The following is a 19,526-nucleotide window of genomic DNA, read 5'->3' on the forward strand; positions in this document are numbered from 1 at the left end:
TCTGTCAAATGTTTAGGGGAATCCCCCGAGGTGGAGTAGATTTGTAATAAGGGAGTAATTACTCGTGGACATCCACCCAAGCGCAGTTATTGATCAATTCGCTTTCACTCTACCATAAGCTTGCCGTTCCGGTTAGCTCAATTCGTAGAGTGACTGCTCCGATGTACCGGTGGTACTGGGTTCGAACCCCGGACCACGACGAATTTTTCTTTAACTGCGAAGTTTCTGAGAAAGCTGTATAGCTTTTCTTTGTAGCCGTACGGCTGCGCTCGGGTAGATGTCAATGAGAAATTACTCCCTTATCACACATGTATTTATTTATATGCTTACATTGCATGTATGGCTACGTAGATAGGAAGCTCGGTTATTCAGGATAATAATGGGGACTCGAGAAAGAACGTGGGCTTTTTTGGGAGCCCACCGTACCCCAATAGCATTACTGTGGGTCCAAGGCCTCATTCATAAAAAATGCAGCTCCCATATATTTTCACAAGAGTGCACTGTAAGCGCGAGCGCGTGTATACCAAGCTATAGGTTATCTGTCCTACCCAAGTGGTCTCGGAAGATCAACAAGAGGAAGTAGCAGCAGACGAGCAAGACAGCCACGGACATTTCGAAGACTTCTATGGGAGCTTCCTTAATAGAATCGTCACGCAGACAGTGCCGAAGGCGCCCTACTGCATTAAATTGTTCTCTCTGCCACTCTCTTTTTAATACGATTGGGAAATCCAGGTTATTTAACAGCAAGCTTTCTTGCCATCGAGCCGTTGAGAGAGAGCAAAGGGATCTTTCCAGCCTATTCGCAGCATGTAACATTTCGATCGGCATAGCTTCACTATCTATTAGGCTCACAGCCACTCAAGCGCGGCGATTTGTGTTCAGGCTGCAGATATGACACTTTGTTCTTGTTCCTGTGTATTTTATGTACCCTACTCTGCATGACTCGACACAGAAAGGCATTGACAGTCGTTTTCGCCACTGAGGATAGAAAATGTTGGCATCAGACTTAGTGTGCCAGCTCATGTAGGGATGACTACAAGGCGTACAAACGATATGTCGCGAATCATGTACACAGCTCACTAAATGCTGAATAGTCTAGGTATGCAATATCATTTCGGGACAGCGCTACCGGGGGTATCGCGTACATTCTGCGCGTCCTGATGCCCAACGACACATTCGCTTATTGTCTCTGTTCCTACGCAACAGCTCTCCAGTTCACTCTCTTTCCTCATCCTTGTCTCCCTATCTGCAACACATGGCTTGCCTCTGGCAGGCTATATGACCAACTGGCCATAGTAACAGAGTACTCTGTACACTGTGGGTACAGAGTACTCATCTTTCTGTGTCCTGTTTTAAACGCTACGTTTTTTCGTTCAGATTTTGGCCATAGTAAGCCAGGTCCGAAACGTGATCATCGATGCCTCTCTGACGGGCTATAAATAAAGTTGATCTCTCCCTCTTTCTCTGACCGCCGCTTTGGAGCCGGACGAAATGCAACGCTCACTGCGCAGTGTAATCGTATGTGCATTCAATGCTTCGGTTGTTGCGACTCAGCACTCTGTCTCAGTTATCCGGTCCGTAGTGTCCCTTTCAGTCTTCTTCAGGCGTGACTATCATAGCGGTGCTAAATGTGACTATTTTTCACTACGTGATGCTGAACGCTGGGGAGATGAATCACAGATAATTTACTGATCTCCAGGGCCCGGAGTCTCGTAGATGTATGCTATCACATCTCAAAGAAAGCAGTGGTGTCCTCGTCAGCACCACTGCTCATAGCCTATCAGCAGCTCCATCTATATTTCCGGGATAAGGAGAGCGTACGCTGGCTCCAGGTGCAGGCGAGGCGCCGCTGTTCCATCGAAGGTTCATGTAATCATGCATTCTACCGCCAACTCTTCCGAAGCCCACGTAACCTCGCAAGCACGCGCCCCGTGCCAGTGCTTTTCCCGCGCACCAACAGCAGCTCTGAATGAGAGCAGCAGCAATAGCAACCTCTGTCGCAACGCCTGCCTCCGCAAGCAGAGGGACTGGGCCTGCAAATAAGCCGCCCCGATCTCCAGGCGTAAGCGGATATCCCCCCGCCGCGCGAGAACCGTATGTGTTTTGCCGCCTGTACTGCTGCCCGGTTCGTCGTGCCGTCCCTTCCACACTACCGCGCGCAACGAGAACGGAAATTGGCGTCACCGCGTCGCGGCGGCTGTAGCGCTGCTCCGGGCGCGACGCACGTGAGTGCGGCGACGACACTTCAACGCTGGGCGATGGCCGGTGTTGTTGCTGTGTCAGCGCGGCGCTCTTTTCCCCCAGACATCCGTCGCCTTGGCGGCTCCGTCCGGTCCGACGATGCCCGGCTGCCCGTGGCACAAGGAACGTTGGGAAGGGGTTCACAAGGGAGGGGACGATGCTCTTGTTTGCGTCGGACGTGCTCTCAATTACGTTGTTCTCAGTCTCTCTCTCTCTCTCTCTGATGTTTTTGGTTTTTACTTTCTATCATGGTCAGTCTCGGGGTGCAATCATCCTGGAGTTGATTCGTGTCCAAGTCTTGAAACGAGCACTTATGGTTTATGGGAATCCCAGAGCGACTCGGGCTATGAGGGACGCCGTAGTGAAGGGCTCCGGAAATTTCGACCACCTGGGGTTCTTTAAAGGCCGATTCGCACGACGGTCCATTCGCCCGCGGCGCGCGCTACGTGTTCATGCGTCACCACATTGAGGGGCGCGCTGTCGGCTCGCGGCCTGGTCAGCGCGCCTCTCAATGTGCTGACGCCTGAACACGTGATTCGCGGGCCGCGGGCGAAAGGACCGTCGTGTGAATCGGCCTTAACGTGCACTGACATCGCACAGTACACGGGCCTCTAGAATTTCACCTCCATCTAAATTTGACCGCCACGGCCGGGATCGAACCCGCGTCTTTCTAGTCAGCAGCCGAGCTCCATAACAGCTGAGCCACCATGGCGGCAAAACGAGCATTTAGTCCGGAGGGGGTTGGGGGACCGGGGGAAGTACACGATGCATTCAATTAATATTAATTAGAAAGTGATTACCAACTTATTACCATCAATCTGAGCGTGGGCACACGGCAACGAAGGAATACTCTGCTTTCCTAGAATATTGGTAGTTGAATCAAAATTCTTTCTTGTCCGAGGATCGAACCCGGGACTATCGCCTTCGCTTTTCCAGGGCTGGCGCTCTATCAACAAAACTCAACTTTTCACTTTGGGGGCTCCTAGTCTAGCACGTAGTTGTCTGTTCACGGCTAATAGCCTATATGTCCAACGCTGAATAAACTTGAACTTTTACTATAGTAGGATACAACTTAAAAAAAACAGCAGTTGCTAACACTGGGCCGCGGTCCCCGGCGTTCTGTATTACTCCGCTGGCTAATCGCAACAGTAAACGAAGTCAGGCTTTTAATGTCTGACTATATCAAACAATCCACATATCAAAATTCTAGAGCTCATAATTTTTTTTATTGTGATAAGCTTCTTGTTTAGGTAACAAGAAATGTTTAAGCAGTGGCCTACTTTTTCGTCGTGTAGGAATTCTGTGCGCAGAGGCTGAATGTGGGCAGAGCTTCACTGCAGACTTAAGTTGTATCCGACTACATTCCTAGCAGATCGCCCATGTAACTTCCGTGCCGCTACTCGACTTCAAATCGCATGTAGAGCAATAGCTGTGCGTTAGTGCGCATGCTGTGTTAAAGACAGGGTATCTACTTAGCTTGGAAACAAAAAAAGGTAACGCTTCAGTTCTGGCAAAATCAATGACCTCTTGCCGATTTATTCGTTCGTTTCCTTGCTCCCTTTTTTATTTTTCTGCCGAGCTCCACAGGAGTGCTGCCGAGGTAGGCGCCATCGATTCCTATATCTAGCAAGTCATAAATAATCAGCAGAAGATCCCCATCTTCAGAATACAACACTGCTGTTTCTTTCCAGTGAACTGCAACAGCGCCGTACTAATGAGCCGCCGCACAGTGCCTCTTTCCTCTCCGCCTTTCTCTTCTTTCTTTCTTTTTTTTTTCTTTTCTTTGCCTGTGCGTGCAACTATGCCCCGACACGCGCTTAACCAGGCATCACCGACAACGAAGAAGCGTGGTGCCGCGTATCATTGCCATCCGTCGCCCTCATTCCTCTGCGTTCTCTTTTTCATTGTCTTCTATCTCTCTCTCTTTTTTCTGTGCGCTCCTCCTCCCCCTCCGGCTGCATCTGCGGTGACCGCGTAACGCAACGCGGTTACCCATCCACGCGTCCGCTCGACGCAATGAACCGTGTGACAAGCCGGCCGCTGCGCGCAATGCGAACTGCTGGCACCGGTTCAACAACGCATACGCGCAGTAACGGGCGTATACCGTAGTTGCGTGTATACGTTTGTTTCCTTCGTTGTCACCTTTACAGTGCCGTTCTGTTTTGACGTGCTTTTACGCGGGTCTGAAAAGCTGGTGAAGTCAACAAACCTACACCTCGAGCAGACTCGTACTTTGCGATAAATTCGTTGTCAAATCATAAGCTACATGCTATACGCCCGTGGAATGACAAGGGTCTCTCCTATAGCAAAGCCGAAAGTTGGGCAAGTTGGATAACGTTCATGATGTAAAAATATTCTATTGCGCGTGTCAGCAATAAACCTCAGTTGCGAGTCAGCGCTTGTCTGCGGCGTTTTCTTTCCGTCCCTTGTGTTCCTTGTGCGCTATTTTTACATCATAATCTCTCCTATAGTCCTCCTGTTGATAGTGTCCTGCGCCATGCATGCATGCATCATGCATGCATGTACACGTACGGAAACAAGGGAATGAGGAGAGCATAATATTCGGTATGAATGGCCCACACCAAAACGTCGTACTATTGTGCAGCTTGGAAACTGCAAAGTAATGCTGCTCCGCCAGTTCTTACACGTACCCCCTTTACGAAAAGTAACCGAGCAGCAGGCTTTTGCTTCTCGGCCGTATAACGGAGCCTTGATGTCAGAACGTAAGGACAAGGGTTCACCTCACGCTACACAAATTCATAGCCTAAGTGCTATCATAAGTGCTTCGCTACGCGGCTAAGAAACAAATTACCGCTGCCCGGTTACTTTTGGCAAAGACAGTACGGTCTTAGAAAAAAGGTAGTAGTACTTACTAAGAAACAAATGGAAATTAAAAATGGAAATTAGAAGAATAAAACATAGACTCAAACTTTTTTTTTCCAGATAATGCAAGGGACATTAAAAATAAATAAAGAACATTATGTGAAAGCGCCTCTAAAACGTGGTTCCCGGAAAAACCACAGCAGGGTACTACAGCCTATTAACACACGTACGGATGTGTACCGGTATTCCTTCTTCCCTGATGTAATAGAAATGTGGAACAAATTGCCAAGTGATGTTGTGGAGAGTACGAACGTGCAACAATTTGAGCTAGGTGTTGATATATTTTTGAGAAATGGTGTACAAATTTTGAACTCTGACTCATGATTGCTCATTTATGTATTTGTTTTTGTTCCCTCCCTGTAACGACCCTCATTTGAGGGTTAACAGTATGACCAAATAAATAAAAAAAAAATAAATTTGGGGTAGCAAATGGTTGTCACATATGTTACTACCCTGTTAGTAACTGCAGTTAGCAACGGGAAGGTTAGTAACAGCTACTAACCCATTCAGTTAGTAACGGCTGCTACCCGCAGTTAGTAACGGGAAGCTAGTAGTAATTACTACGAAAACGAATAGAAACTCGCAGATGTTGCTAGATTCATCGTACGGTTTGCTGGCGTGGCTTGTCAGGTTTATGCGTACTCGAAAAATAAAACAGCTTCATAGTTAATTTGACTAATTCCCCAATCCAGACAGTGCTCTCAAAGCGTGCTGGCCGTAAACCACACACCTAGGTTTAAGCTTATCGCGTATTACATGCACAAATTATGCGAGGTGATGGCATCAACAATCTTACCATGCACACACAACGGTTCAGAATGCAGGAAAAGCCCAAATCAGAAAGGTAAATCTTTCTGTCTTATATACTCCATAAATCAGACTCTCATTTACGGGCTAGTGGTTCTTACCGGTTGAGCTAAGATACCAGCGTTAATTATGAAGCTGAGGTTGTAGAAACTGCCTAGTCTACCTAACCATATGTCCCTGCAGAAATGTTTAATTGCAAAACCAATTTATTGGCATGACAGTCTGTGTCAGTTATATTGACTTTATTTTAGGGATAAAGTAACTGTTACTAACTAGGTAGTAACTAGCGACCATAGTTAGTAAAAAGTAGCAAGGGCTACTTTTACTAACTGTACCTTGAAGAGGGTAGAAAATAGGTGATAAAAAGTAGTAAAACGAAGTCAGAGTTCGTAACTGCTGCGCTTACTACCTTTCTATTAACTTTTTTTAAGAGTGTACGTAACAGCCTTCCTGTCACTTCTCCACGCTTGACTGGCCGGGTGTTTTAGGGGTTTTTGCAGACGCTAACAAGATTTAGCTCCGTGCAGATTTATGTAATCAAAACGAGCTAAGCTTCAGTTAACAGTTTATCATCAAAAAAATATCCTGCTGAAAAATGCATATAGGTTTGAATGGGTCAGCAAATAGGATTACGGCACATTTGATTTGGCTTTATAGGATTAACTCCCCAAAGCGACTCGGGCTTTCTGGGACACCGTAGTGGAGGGCTCCGGACAATTTCGACCGCTAGCTGGGGTCCTTAACGTGCACTGACACCACACAGTACACGGGCATCTAGCATTTTCCTTCCATAGAAATGCGACAGCAGCAGGTGGGATTGAATCACCGACTTTCGTGTACTTTGCGATGTTAGTGAACGTTAATGAACTCCAGGTGGTAGAAATCATCCGGAGCCCTCCCCTACGGCGTTCCTGAAAGCCTGAGTCGCTTTGGAACGTTAATCCTATAAAGCCAAGTAGATAGTTTAGTTTAGTTTATGGGGTTTAACGTCCCAAAGCGACTGAGGCTATGAGAGACGCCGTAGTGAAGGGCTCCGGAAATTTCGACCACCTGGGGTTCTTTAACGTGCACTGACATCGCACAGTACACGGGCCTCTAGAATTTCTCCTCCAAAGAAATTCCAGCCGCCGCGGCCGGGATCGAACCCGCGTCTTTCGGGTCAGCAGCCGAGCACCATAACCGCTGAGCCACCACGGCGGCTATAAAGCCAAATCAAATGTGACATAATCCTATTAGCTGACCCATTCAAACCTATAAAAATTTTTCGATAGGGGTCAATAGGGTCATTAACTTTGCGCTCTTTGCTTCCTGACTTTGCGTCGTCTTCCTGTATGGCTTCTTGGCCGACACGTATGCGAGCAGCTGCTTGCAGGTAGCATTTACAGCTAGCGTTTGACTTGTAGCAGACACTCTCCTGCTCTTATGCTCCAGACCGCGCCGCGAGACTCGCTCGAAACACATATCGCTTCCGGCTTCAGCAAGAACATCTCTAAATGCATTCTAGCGTATCGCTCATGGTAGCTGATTGAGCTAAATGGTGTATCAGAATGATTACTGTAGCGATATGACCTTACAGTTGGAAAATTTCCGCCTAGGCAGCGCCGAAACGATACAAAGGCCGATCAACCCATTCCGGGCAGTTGGCAGACATGGGTAAAAAAGCGGGCAAAACTGCGCGACCAGCACTTACGCAATCGCGTGGGCATGTATTCGCCCTTACGAACAATAGTGGATGGAAACACACCGTCGCCCGTGATACTGAACCTAGGGAGGATTTTTTGAGATACGTCCGACTTTGAAAAACACTGATTGGAGCTGTCCGACGTACCCGAAAAAAAAACGTACCGGGTCCATCCGTAGAACGGGTATAAGCAACATGCGAATAAACACGGGAGTGTGTGGCCTTCGCGCTTCATGACGCACTACCACCGAGAGCCGGTAAGAATTTGCGGCAAAGGCACTTGCCCAGTAAGCATGGTCGGCTGCTCTTTCCGCGCATGCGTCTGGTGCCGTCCATTCTTCCACCTGTACTATTAGTAATTTTCACACAATAAACCAGCTGGAAGTAGTGCTCGTCCGTGTTAGTCTTTGTGTATATGTCGTTCCTGCGCTTCAGAAAATGACATACCTGCACCAACTATCCCATCTGCCACCCTTTAGCCACAGCCTCAAAGCACAGCAGTCGGATCTGTTCGATGTACGCCGAAGGGAAAAAAGTAACGCAACAAAAACAGACAACCGTTTTGAACGAGTCGCAGACTTTAATATGCACATTAGTGTCACGAGAAATAATTATTGTGAACTTTTACGGAATCGTAGTTAGACCTAAAGCGTAATGCTAGAAGCCTCGCACCCGATCCTCGCGGACATCCCAGCGTCGTTCAAATCCAGCGCGCAGGTTAGCAGGATACGTGGTTGCCATGCGTGGTTGGATGAAGCTCCGCCCTCCACCCCTCGTAGAAGTTCCTGAGTGGAATCCAAACTATAGTGTGTTATAGTGCTATATATGATATCCAAGCCTCCAAGCCACGCTTTGCGCGTCAGCGCGTAGAGGAAGGAGACTGGACCCGCGAAACAAATGATTGTCCTTTAGAAAAAGCAGTTACATGCGCGCGCGCGTGTAGAAGGTATGTGCTGCCCTCCTGTGACGCTCAAGGCGTTTGCATAGACTCAGAGACATTTCCACGTTTCGGAGGCTATGCCCCCTTCATCGTTCTTGATGATGGCTAGATTACGAAATTTATTAATTTTCTAGACGCTTTCAGTATTACATGAATTCAACTTTTTGTTTTTAAAAACCAGTTTGCGCCTCTAAATTAAATACTAGTTTTAAAGTTGACCACTAAAAGCGTTGTCTACCAAACTTTCACAGCAACTATCAAACGACATAAAAAAAGCTATTACAAAGTAATGTTAATAATAAATTCTTGCTCAAGTGTTTATGTTTCCTTTAATTTTCTTTTTACAAATGTTTGTTAAACAAATTTAAGTAAGAATAATGCTTTGAATTTGGTATGCAGCGCTAGAGGTGGGCAGCGGTAGCGTATATAACCACGTTAAAAGCTTTCAGTTTTGGTGTAGTGCAAAGCCTAATGTGTGATTAGGATTCGTTACAGAACCCAAGCCGGCGCCCGAAGCCAGCGTAATGTAGCTTTGTTTCGTCTTTCGCCTCGAATGCATGTATCGTTTTTCATATTTATGGAAGTGCGCATTGAATCACATAAACATCGGTCGTTCTTGTTCGCATTAACGTCAACATGAGCGGGGAGTTGACGATTAGGCAGGCGCTAAAGGAGCGTTCTCAGAAAAGGCGGGCACTCTTGGCGCAGCAACTCGGCGCCGGTACAGCGAGCAACTTAAGTCAAATTCTCGGCAATGCCAACGAGAGACAGCACCTTGCTCACGACGAGTCGAAAGGTGCTCAACCGGTAGCCGATTCTTCTAAAGATTCCAAGGTGGCCAAGCTCGACAGCGAAGCATCGCGTTCCCCGGCGCATTCTGCCGACGACGACCCTTACGGTGAGGACAAAGTTTACACATATCGTGATTCTAGCACGTTTCTCAAAGGTACCCAGAGTGCCAACCCTCACAACGATTACTGCCAGCACTTCGTGGACACCGGCCAGCGGCCGCAGAACTTCATTCGCGACGTCGGTTTGGCTGACCGCTTCGAAGAGTACCCAAAGCTCAAGGAGCTCATCAGACTGAAGGATGAGCTTATACGCGACACCGCTACGCCTCCCATGTATCTCAAGTGCAACCTCGAGGCATTCGACTTCCGCAGTTTGAAGTGCAAGTTTGACGTGATCCTGGTCGAGCCCCCGCTCGAAGAGTACCAGCGCACTTGCGGCGTTTCTCACACCAAGTTCTGGAGCTGGGAGGAGATCATGCGGCTAGAAATCGAGGAAGTTGCCGCGTCGCGTTCCTTCCTCTTCCTCTGGTGCGGTTCCTCAGACGGCTTGGACCTGGGCCGACAGTGCCTGCGCAAGTGGGGCTTCCGCCGGTGCGAGGACATTTGCTGGATCAAGACTAACATCAAGAACCCTGTTCACCTGAAGAACCTGGAACCTCGCGCCGTGTTCCAGCGGACCAAGGAGCACTGCCTGATGGGCATTAAGGGCACCGTGCGGCGCAGCACAGACGGCGACTTCATCCACGCCAACATCGACATCGATCTCATCATCTCGGAAGAGCCCGAATTCGGCGGAATCGAAAAGCCCGAAGAAATTTTCCACATCATCGAGCACTTCTGTCTCGGCAGGCGACGCCTGCACGTCTTCGGAAGGGACGTGACCATCCGACCGGGATGGTTGACCATCGGTCCAGAATTGACCAACAGCAACTTCAGCAGCGAGGCGTACAACGCGCACTTCAACAAAGGACCAAATGATTATCTTACCGGTTGCACGGAGCGCATCGAAATCCTGAGGCCGAAGTCGCCACCCCCGAAAGGCGGCAAAAATGCCGGTGGGCCACCCGGGATGTCCAGAGGAGGTAGCCGCCGTGGCAGAGGAGCTCCCAGAGGCCGCTGACAATGAGCCACAGCATTGCCGATGTTCTAGGCAGTGCACATTTAATGCTCTGTGCAAAGACGCCCAGATTACAACAAGGCGACTTTGGGGGCTTACAGGTTGAAAAATGTCCTTGGGAGTGCTACAATGTGAACAATCAGGAGCAGTCTCCTTGTACATGCCATGGTTCAATTTTGAACGCAGCAGAGACTGAGTTTGGCCAGAATATTGAAGATCCAGCAACTTTTTGCTGTGTACGAACTGAAACCTCCATTTCTTTTTTTTTTTCCAGCTGCATCAAAATCCCTGATTCAGCTGCTGTGCATGAAATCCAGCTGTTCAATATTGTGATCATAGCCATCTGTTGTCATGATGTTCAAAATCGTGATCATAGCCACCTGTTGTCATGGTGTTCAAAATCGTGATCATAGCCACCTGTTGTCATGAGAATGGCCTGTTTTATTATGGCCAACATCTCCATGCCAATGTATGATGTTATGTATGGTGTGCACATTCTTTTATATGTACAATTATCTTTTTGATTGAATGACGAAATGGAATCATTTAGCTTGTGAGCATGCATCGTGCTGTCCTCGTATGCTTTGTTTAAATCAGAATCACATTGTTTGCGAGACCTCTTATCATATGAAACATTGTCCCGACCTGCTGTGCCACTTGGAAACGAGACCAACCTCGTCAATCGCGTCCTTAGGGACAGTGACTGAAAGTGCATCAAACTTAATGTCTGTGTGTATGACAAGATACTTCTGTACAGCTGCTCTGCAGTATTTCTTTTATAAAAATGTGTATATAAAACAAAAGACAGAAGTGGATTTGTATCTTTTATTTTACAGTTGCATGTGCTTGTATACTCTCAATTTTCATGGGTGCAATTGCAGATGCCCCAGCCCCTCAACTTTGTCGTTCAGCACCAGACATAAACCAAAATATACACATCTGTACAAAAAAGGCAAACATGGAAACGGTTTCACATCAAATACCAACAAGACATGATTGCTCATCGACTACTCCTCCGAAGTCATGTATACTTCCACAACAAATCCCACCTTCTAGTCGTACAGCTTCCGCGAACCATGAAAAAGTGGCAAATGAAAATTGCACAACACAAGACATGATCTGGTCACTTGTGATCAGCAGACCATCACATACTGTAGAAAACGTGCTTTCTCATACATGCGTGAAAAAGGATTATCACATGTTTATCTTGTAAGAAGAGTGTAGGTATCACAGTCTCTGATGGCAACGCATCAGTGTGTGCAATGCTTTCATGCATACCGAGCTTTTCAATGCAGACTTAAACCATACTTAAACTCCACATACAAGTACACAGGAAAAGAAGAATGCAGACCCATTTCTTCAGCATTTCAGCCCAGGCGCACTTTACTCTTTATCTCCTCCCCCAACCAGCTCCATCTCTTATCTAAGCAAAGATTTGTGCGACTGATTATCAGGACTAGGCAAAGCATGCCCTGAACATGCATAACTAGTGAGAAGAAAAAAACATACCAACAAGTGACAACACAGTCAGCAAGCAATGTCAGTAACAACACAGGCTCTGCAAAGAGCCGTTTGCAAGGCGGACCACACAATTCTTCACTGGCACTTGCTTTCACCGTGTAGAAGGCCATGCCAAGTCATAATGCGAGCGCCAGTTGCCATCTAATTAATTTTTTATTATATGGTGAGAATTTCTCACATCCTTAAGGTGTTTTGATGCCTTTAAGCAGCAAATTATGACCACAAGCTTGTGAAGTCAGTCTCTGTAATATTAAATGTTCTTGGCTTGACGCAGTCTTCTGAAGCAAGTGCAGGTATGTCTCGCTGATGACTGTCTTGATAATGATCACAAGAGGAGATGGCGATACAGCACGGCATTATGAAAACAATCCGCACCATAACAAAATAACAATCTTGACACATCCAACAGAGATTATGATTATGAACACCAGAGGACAGCACATGAAGCAAACAGATTTGTACCCTTCAAATGAGCATTTTTCACAGCACAAGCATCAATGAATGAAAATTGAAAACATGGTGGAATGTGTTTGGAAAACAAACCACACACTCAATATATATTAGTTGCCTGGAGATCTCCGAGGAAACGGAGCCGACACTGGCTCGCCAAGCCACAGTTTCCTACCACAGGGGCATCACTAGAGAATCGCGGGCTGCGAGGGCAACTGGGATGTTATCTACGTACTGTTCAAAAATGATCCGAGGCAAAGTTTGAAGTCGCTAAGCGGAAAAATACTAGTACGACTAATGCTGGCAATTCACTGCATATCACTGCCACCTAGGTAGTTTTGCTTAATTCTAATCTGAATCAAAAATTTCTGCACAGCTAAAGTGCATCCACGGGAAGCAACTATGTTACGGCCGTCAAGTTGTTCCCACAATCACCAACAAAAACAATTCAACAGCAGCTAAGGGCAAAATTATGTCACCACTCTTCAAGAACAAGTCAACAAACTACAGAAACGTTTTGACACATTAAATACCACCAGGATGGCTGCTAATTCTCAACGGTACAACTGCTAACAAGCACCAACAGCAGCTGTTGGCAAATTATTCCCAGCAAAAGCATCTGCTAGCTAAAATTCTGCATTTCCATCACTGCGTAACAAGTGCAGGAGTTGTGCAAGAAAACAAAAAAAAACTAAGGCTTCTGCAAACCGAAAATGGAGCATTAGTTCACTTTTGTGCTAACAGTAGTGATGCGTGAACCTGGCCCCGCTGATACTGGCTTCAACAAGTGAACATGGATGCAAAAGCGTCCAAAAAAAGGAGGTGATGAGATAACTCTGTCGATGACAAACAGAAGATGAAAGACGCAAAAGCGAGGTCGCGGTGAGAGGTGACTGGACAGTGGCGTGGAAAGCCACTGCAGTTGTGATGCACCCATTCCATCCACTCTGCTTGCTCACTGGCATGTGCAGAAGCAGCGATGCGGCTGTTGTTCATCCCGCTCTTCAATACCATGCGCATACAGCTTGAGCAACTGGCGATGAGACCTGGAAAAGGCATTACAAAAAAAGCCAGGATTTAACTCCACAAAAAAAATATTCTATTGGTTTGCTGGGATAAAAAAATTCGCAAACATTCTTTTTCTTTCTATGTTGCAACTTTAACTGATAAGCAATGCTTTTCTGGAGAATACAACAGTTGGAACTATCGCACAACAGATGCACAGCTTCAGGAGATAAAACTGCTACAGCAAGAGTAGCCGACAGTCTAAAACAGAGAAGCGCGGGGAAATACCTTTGTCATAGTTCCTTTTTTTTTTAAAAGAGGGAAAGTAACTGAATTTTCTTCTAAAACAAAACTATGAAAATATTTTCCTACGCTTTCCTTACTTCAAGACTCTAAGCTTCTTTTGTGTCTATACTGACCAGCGTCTCGGCTTTCCTATTTTTGCTTGCTCAAAGCAAGAGTAAGGCAAACTTGGATACATCCAAGTAAGAGAATGTTCAAACATGCCAGAGAAGTCCACTGAAGTTTAAAATACAGATGCACCTCACATTTGCAAAAAGATCTAGTCTCTGGTACTAGATTTTAAAAGAACGCTTCTGATATCCCTTGATACTTTTCTGTGCAAAGCTTGACAACAAACTCCAGTGCTCATTTAGAGCTCAGTGTTTACTGTCAACTGTCAAGCTTTGAATTGCAGACAGATACAAAAACCATAAAAGAAGCTGTGTAGTGGAAAGCTTTTGAAGAAATGCACACAGCATCAAATTCTTCAACACCAGGATATCAAGCAGCATCTGTTTCTTACATTTCTATTTCTCTTTAATCCAGGCACGGTGGTGACAAATTCAAAAGCTGCAAGGTCCTGGCAGGTAGTTCTCGCAGCAAGCATGTTGAAACTAGCAAGCCATATGAAGCAATAATATTACGTTTCTTTTAGCTAATACATCTCAATGTGCCAAGACTATGTACTGTGTGCTATAGTCGGATACATCTCAAGTCTGCAGTGAAACTATCACATGCAGGACCGCCGAACAGAATTCCTCCGCAACAAAAAAGTAGACCTTTTTTGAAGCTTTTCTTGTTACCTAAACATCAAGATAACCATGAGAAAAAATTATAAGCTTAAGAATTTTGATGCCACTGGCTTCTTTGATCGAGTAAAACATTAAAAAGCTGATTTTGTTGAATGTTACAATAGGTCAGTGGAGTAATGCAGGACGCCACGGGCCATGGCAAATGTTGCCAACTGCTGTTCTTTTAAGCTGTACCCTACTATAGGAAGTGTGTTGTAGTGGAAGGCTCGTGATCAGTTTGACCACTCGCAGTTCGTTAACGAGCACTGAAATCTTCAAATATGAGTGTCCTTACATTTCACCTGCATCGTAATCTTAGTTCAAACCTATGTCCTTGTGCATATAAACAGGCCTCCACAGCCTCTGAGTCATATGGCTGGTACATTACTGTTGAATCGTGAGGAAGTTGAACTATGAAACACTGCTTGAGTGAAAAATACCGCTAAAATATGCTGCACTTATATCAATTGCTTTTTCCAGCATGCTGAAGTTTCTTTAGAGCCAGAACACATGTTCGGAGGGGTAAAAGAAAACATGCTGCCAAAGTAAGAATTCTTGCTGACCCCTATAGCTCTCACCATGACTATTAGTTACGAGCCAATACTAATCCAAGAAAAAGCCGCCGTGGTGGCTCAGTGGTTACAGCACTCGGCTGCTGAGCTGAAAGGCGTGGTTTCGATCCTGGCCGCGGTGGTCGAATTTCAATGGCGGTGAAATTCTAGAAGCCCGTGTACTGTTCGATGTCAGTGCATGTTAAAGAACCCCAGGTGGTCGAAATTTCCGGAGCCCTTCACTACAGCGTCCCTCATAGCCTGGGTCATTTCGGAACACTAAAACCCCATAAATAGGGGTGTGCGAATATTCGATAATTTCGAATATTCGATCGAATAGCACGGTATTCGATATTCGCTTCGAACCGAATTCTCGGTATTCGAAATTTCGAAGTATTCGCCTCGCGCGAATAGTGTTTCTGGGGCGCTTGCCCGCTTGCTTTATGTGGTTTCAGTTCCGAGTACTGCCGCATAGATGGCTTTTTTTTTATCGCGCTTTCAACGCTCGGGGGTCAGTCAATGCACGAATCACAACCAGGTCGGGGTGCGAACCCAGCTACAAACGAAATAAACGTGAGGGCGAGGCGCTCTTGCGGAAGATCCTGCGTTCTGGCCGTCTCCGAGCCTCCGCACTAAGGCTGCCATAAGCCGCGTCGCTGCCACCGTGTCGAGGCAGACGCAAAGAAGGAAGAGGTCGTCTAAGCTTCAAAACAAGAAACCTCAGTTTACTGTTGTTGTTGTTGCGACTGAGCGAAGGATGAAAAGGAAAGTGCACGGGCCTGCCGACTGGCTCTAGCCGAGCCACCACCGCTGCCACGTGCAGATAGAGGAGAGTTCAAAGATAAGAGGAAAGAAAGAAAAACGAAAAAAGACGCGCGTCACACAACGCAACAACCGCGTCCGCCGCGGACGCTGGCTGGAAGATCAGATAAGCACCGAAGCCGCGCCCGCTCCACCGCCTCTCGATTTTTTTTCCCGTTAGAGTTACGGAAAAGATTACCAGATAGGACAGATGCGAAGATAAACACGCAGCCCTACCGCGCTATCGCTTCACCCAGTCAGGTGACGAATCATGCGTACGGAACATGAGCGACCGTTCTCGGCAGCTTTCAAGCAAGCCATCATATTACCGGCGGAGGCGCGAAAAATTCAGCGGCAGCGCGGGGACTCGATGTCGCCGAAGTGTATACTTACGTCAATGGGAAGGGCGCCTTTAGCGTGTGATAACGCTAAGCTTATTGTGCACCCGTGGAGGATTACTGCCGTTAACGCTCGGCATCTACGACTGGCGTCTTTTCTTGCTATTCTGACTGCTTGCGCGTTGATGGGAACGGAACGTAATCAGGGCATTGAGCCATCTTCGGTGGTGTGCCGAACTCCGTCGCCGCAACTCGGGCACTCCCATACGTTGGAGGCTGAGAGCATTCTTGATGGAAGTGCGATGCTGAGTGCTGCTCGGAAGTACTACCGGGGACAATTTTGCCAGGACGCGCGAGCGGTGCGAATGACGTTTCGCTTGCGGCGCGAGTTTTGTGCAGCCGTTTCCATTCTTGCTCGAGGGAATGCAAGTCTGGGAATGTAAAAATTGTTCTTCCAGTATAAATTGCCAGTAAAAATTGTTCTTCACTCTAGGTGTTAAAATTTTGAAGTGTGGTTTTAAATAAAGCCTCAGTGCAGTGTGTAATGGCATCGTGTGTTGGGAAAATAAATGGTTTTGGAAATGCCTACTGTCACTCAGCCTCTTTTTAGTGCCAGAAGTACTATTCGAACTATTCGCTTCGAAATTATTCGAAGAAAATTGCTATTCGCTTCGAATTCGCTTCGAATCAAAAAACCACTATTCGCACACCCCTACCCATAAACCATAATCCAAGAAAAAAGCTGCTGTGCCTTACAAAGTCTTGTTCAAGCAGAAGGGATAACTCACCTGACAAGCAGTGCAGATTCTGAGAGAAGTTCCCCGTCACACTGCCATGAGCCAGTGCGCTTGACTGTGCCTTCGTCGCTAGAGTCTGGTGTCTTGGGCACAAATTCAAAGCAGCTTGTTCGGAAGCAGTGCACGAAAGGAAACTTGAACTGCAACAGAGGCGGTGCAGCAAAACAGCATAAGGTAACAGCACCATATATTCTGCAAGGAGCTACACATTATGCTTAAGGAATGCCTTCATGAGGTTGGAGTATACGTATTTCTCCATATGTGAGTAAGCACACTATGCAATAACTCGAAAATGCTTTCACTGCAGGCACCAACACATTTAGCAAAACTTGTAAGCAATTGAATGAAGCTGGCTTAAAAAGGATCTGACAACACCTATAGTCTGATAAAACTCGGGAAGGAGCCATTGGCATCGGCCGATTCTCATAAACCTGCCAGTGCGAAAATACAGGAGGGGACTATCCCCTTTCATCTGCCACTCCCTGCCGTGTCACACTAGCAGGCTCACAAGAATAGGTCGACGCCAGTGGCTGGAAGGGGGTCCTTTGATGGAGAAAAGCCGTTACCACGGTGGAAGCAGCAGTGGAACCAGTTTGCAGCAGCCCAGAGTGGCGGCATTTGACATTCTTCTCGCCCAATGGAAAAGTCAATAGCAAGTTTGTTGCATACTATGCTTGCCACAGACAGCTCAACAAAGCTACAAAAGGTGCTAAAGTGGAAAATAGTAGCATTCTGCTTATCATGGAGTAGTGGACATAATGTGTACTTAGGAGACCACACAAAACTCAAGTGGTGTAGGAGACATAGCGTATCATGCACAAAAATAATTAACCTCATAACCTTCTGGCAGCCATAAGATTTTAAGTTCTGACAGCCAAAACCTGAAAACTAGACTTTGTAATCACAACTTTTAGTAATCAACACTAGAGCACCAACTGTACAATCAGTGAGGTTCAAACATAGGAGGTTCCTGACCAAGTAGTATGTCCAATGCAAGCCTTGATGCTTATTTTGACAAATCTCACGTATATCCCATTCAGTCACAAATTATTATCAAAATGGGGGCAGGAATGTAAAATTTTCAGTGTTTATTAATTAAGAAGCATGCCATGATTCCACAGAAAAAATTTCCGATCTCCAAGATGCTTTAATTAAGCATCTTGCGCAGCTTCTGCCAAGACCTCATTTCTCCAGATTCATGACTCCAAAAATTGTGAATTTCTGCCTCTCAATTACGTATGCTGCCTTTTATTTATTCCCGTTATAAGAGCACAAACGAATCAGCACATTTTAAGCAATTCGAATCACTCATCCATGCAAAACGAACAAAAGAAAATGCACACTGGCTGCAGCCGTACCAAAACTAATATAAAACGTGGAGGAGACGACCTTTTGACGACGTCTCCGAGAGGTTTTTGGTTTGCTGGGTTAGAAACGATTTTTTCCATTTCACATGCCTGGCTTGAAATGGTTCTACGGATCATTTTGCACTCACACTTTACTAGACTGCCCTCATCTCTGCAAACTGCACTTTCTATACGGAGATTTGACACAATTTAGGATGTAAGTACAAATGTATATGCAGTGCTTGAAAGGGATATGAATCATGACTAATTGTCAATTGGCTGCCTGAAGATCTCTCTAAAATGCAGTTCTGAACAGACTACATAATTTCCACCACACCTTGCACTTAACTCCCCCTGATTTTCTAAGAACCAGCATGATCTTTGATCAAAAGTCTGATCAGGGCTAGTTGATCTACACTGATCTCTTCTTGTACAAGAAATTTATTATATAAGTTTGCTTCTGTATTATCGCAGGATGATGGTTTCCCTCAAATTTGTGCATGGTTGAACAAATAAAAGATAGCTGGTAGACTGTGCTTATCCATGTCATCCATTTTTTTTTTTTTTTGCACCTACAGTGTTTTTTACTGCACAATGAAGATCACCACTTCCTGCCTTGGCCACAAGTTTGTGCCAATAGCAACACAACACAACCCTCACTGATACTTTTGGAGTTGTGCTATGCTTACAGGGCTGCACGTCTCCGAGTTGGCGAGGGCAACCAGGAACCTGAGGAAGTTGCGCCGCGAGCACTGTGAGACCAGGACGACGTCCATGAGACCATTGCCGAGATGCGCAGTCGGGGCTACACCGGCGGTGCTCCGCGCACACCGGTTGGCCATCAGGGCACAGCTCACCGACAGAAAGTGGCCCTGGATGCCCAGCCAGTCTGCACAAAAAAAGAGGCAAATTGCTCATTCCCACTTTCCACCAAAAGGAACATGCAAATGTCACATTTGGAGTCATGTAAAAGCTTTATTGAAAAAAGAAAAAAATTTGTTCCGAGGAAAGGAATGATGCAATAATTGTCTCAGTTGTCAATGGACACCTCAACCATGACATAAGGGATGAAGGAGGAGAGAAAGGCGCCATTGGTGGAGGGCTCTGGAATCAATTTGGCCACCTGAGGTCCTCAAATGTGCACTGACATCGCATAGCACATGGGCACATTTTGCATTTTGCCT

The 19,526-nt window shown here is 46.3% G+C and overlaps 2 protein-coding genes across 2 annotated transcripts in view; one reads left to right on the top strand and one right to left on the bottom strand.

Annotated features, from left to right (window-relative positions):
- The first annotated feature begins 9,016 nt into the window (after positions 1-9,016).
- On the top strand, positions 9,017-11,275 carry Mettl14 (methyltransferase like 14). The gene has a single exon (XM_089570526.1). The coding sequence runs from the start codon at positions 9,189-9,191 to the stop codon at positions 10,461-10,463; it is 1,275 nt and encodes a 424-aa protein (XP_089426652.1). The 5' UTR covers positions 9,017-9,188; the 3' UTR covers positions 10,464-11,275.
- The window catches only part of Cerk (Ceramide kinase), a 64,551-nt gene continuing 56,296 nt past the window's right edge, over positions 11,272-19,526 (bottom strand). Inside the window, exons 9-11 of the mRNA XM_089570525.1 lie at positions 19,032-19,231; positions 16,988-17,136; positions 11,272-13,477 (exon numbers count right to left, since the gene is read on the bottom strand). Coding sequence (XP_089426651.1) covers positions 13,387-13,477; positions 16,988-17,136; positions 19,032-19,231 — 440 coding nt within the window. The 3' untranslated portion in view covers positions 11,272-13,386. The remainder of the gene's footprint in view (positions 13,478-16,987; positions 17,137-19,031; positions 19,232-19,526) is intronic.

The sequence above is a fragment of the Amblyomma mixtum genome, chromosome 2 (genome assembly GCF_055824585.1).
Source record: "Amblyomma mixtum isolate Tamu chromosome 2, ASM5582458v1, whole genome shotgun sequence".
NCBI lineage: Eukaryota > Metazoa > Arthropoda > Arachnida > Ixodida > Ixodidae > Amblyomma > Amblyomma mixtum.